At 37.2% G+C, this 2,319-nt stretch overlaps 1 protein-coding gene across 1 annotated transcript in view; it reads left to right on the top strand.

Moving 5' to 3' along the window:
- Positions 1-2,319, top strand: part of GRIP1 (glutamate receptor interacting protein 1) — a 154,482-nt gene that overhangs the window by 106,161 nt on the left and 46,002 nt on the right. Inside the window, exon 12 of the mRNA XM_012642012.1 lies at positions 676-867. Within this exon, the coding sequence (XP_012497466.1) occupies positions 676-867 (192 nt within the window). The remainder of the gene's footprint in view (positions 1-675; positions 868-2,319) is intronic.

Raw genomic sequence — 2,319 nt, 5'->3', positions numbered from 1 at the left:
ACAGCACTCTCTGTCATAGAACTAATGCGTAAAGGACAGTTCTTACAAATATGTGTGTATTTATATATATGCACATACAAATGCGTATACATACTACATTCTCATTTTTAAAAAATTTCATTATGGACCTTGAAAAATTTTAACAGACCTGCACTGATCCACAGCCAGTATGAGATTCAAGCAATGGCCACTTTCCAAATAGGTAGGATGGGATTCATCTATACCTTTTATCCCTACTCCAGCCATAGTGAATTTCCAGGTGCAGGTGGGAATGGCAGAGACTCCAAGTCTCAGGCCTCCACTAACTCCATCCCACCTTGCTTTCCCTCATGCCTCAGCCCTCTTCTAGTATCTGGATCAAAAATGGTGCAACAATATGGAGAAGCATCAGGACACCTGGGTCTCTGCAGACCTCAGCCCAGTGCCTCCCTTCCTAGGATGCTTAGGCTCCCTGTGTGTAGCTTATATGCATGTCCTGGTTTAACTGAAAGAAGCATAAGAAAAAATGTGTCTAATACTCTGCAATTTAATGTCACAGCAGCCATCCCAAATAAGACTGGAAAAGGGGGGCAGGGTTGTTAATAAAGTACAATTTAGAAACAGTTAAAGAACCTCTTTTCCTCTGAAGAGTACCATAATGCTACATTATGCTCAATGCCTCTTTAAATGGCCTAGTTAAGTGCTCCTCATTAGTCTTGTGTTGCTATACATTTACTAACAGAACTGGAACCCTGGAACTTGGGGATAAATTACTTGCAATAGATAACATCCGGCTGGACAACTGTTCCATGGAAGATGCAGTTCAGATCCTCCAGCAATGTGAAGACCTGGTGAAGCTCAAAATTCGCAAAGATGAAGATAATTCAGGTATTGATAGCATCCTTAATTAAGACTGATTTTTCTAACTGCCCATCTGTCACCAAAGATATTAGATCTTGATGTTTTACATACAACAGCTGGCTAGTGACATTGCGGCAGTGTGTTAGGTAGTTAAAGAGTCTTTAAATTATGCATTGAGCGTGTAGTATGAATTTTAAATAATGGTGCTTTTAAATGATGTAATTAAGATATTTTCATTATAAAAACATGCTTATAATTACATTAAAATAATTTTTACAAATGAAAGCTAAATCATCACCCAATACCACCCTAATGCAATGGAATGAATCATTTTCTAGTCTTTGTTGATATCTATATTACATAATTATAACCATAGTGAATGTTGCATTTTTATTTAACTTTATATTACAAACATTTCATCATTTTACAAACCCTTAATATCTATCATTTTTATTTACTGCCTGTAATTTATTTATCATGCTTCTCTGCTTAGATAGTTAGATTGCTTCCAATGGTTTTATTATTGTAAATAGTTAACTATCATAGATATCTTTATGCATAGATATATTTATTCAACATTTTTTCTCTTTTTAGTTATTTCCTTAGAAAATATTCTTAAAAGTGGGATGGCTGAGTCAGAATAAAAAGGAAATTAAACTCCTGGCCTCAAGGGATCCTCCTGCCTCAGCCTTCCAAAGTGCTAGGATTACAGGGGTGAGCCACCGCGCCCAGTCTAGTTTTTAAGTTTATAAATATTTTAACACAAACATTTTTGTAGATATAATACACATATTTTCTAACTCATTTGCTGATCCTCTTTGCATACAAACTCTACTTGCATTAACAGCTATTTTAAACAGGGGAAATATAGTACTGGGTAAATCATAAATATAAAGATGTGATTATTCTATCTTCGTTGTTACAGCACCATCTAGTAGAAAACCAGGGGACCCCCTTGTCATATCAGACATCAAGAAAGGCAGCGTGGCACACAGGTAAGGAAAATAGATTTTCTGATTCATTCCAAGGTATCTCTTAATTGAAGCATGAATGACCCCTTCTATACCCAAGGCAGACCTTGCTGATGGATCACTGTATTCTCAATATTTTCCAGGCAGCCCCTATTAACTGATCATATTTGACATCCCTAGTGGCCATGGCTACATAGATCACTCCCCCCGTGTTGATTTATTTCTGCATCCAGTGCAGACAACAATCTGCCGAAAACATTTTTTAGGGACGTTCAGGAGTCCAGCATAGGCTCTCCTTCACTGATCATCTTCCATCCTTCATTTTCCAGCTAAAAAACTGAAAATAGCCCAAATTATGAGAGATACTCCACTTGGAGATAAAAGCTTGTGGAAGAGTTTTGCTGGGTGCCAGAATGTCCTCCCTGGGGAAGCAAGATCCTTAAGCCTTAAGTAATATTCATGTCACCTATTTGGCCCATATAATGTCAAAATTGGGGAGTCTCAAACT

Source organism: Propithecus coquereli, unplaced genomic scaffold, assembly GCF_000956105.1.
Source record: "Propithecus coquereli isolate 6110/MARCELLA unplaced genomic scaffold, Pcoq_1.0 Scaffold172, whole genome shotgun sequence".
Taxonomy (NCBI): domain Eukaryota; kingdom Metazoa; phylum Chordata; class Mammalia; order Primates; family Indriidae; genus Propithecus; species Propithecus coquereli.
This window is presented reverse-complemented; position numbering and strand designations above follow the sequence as displayed.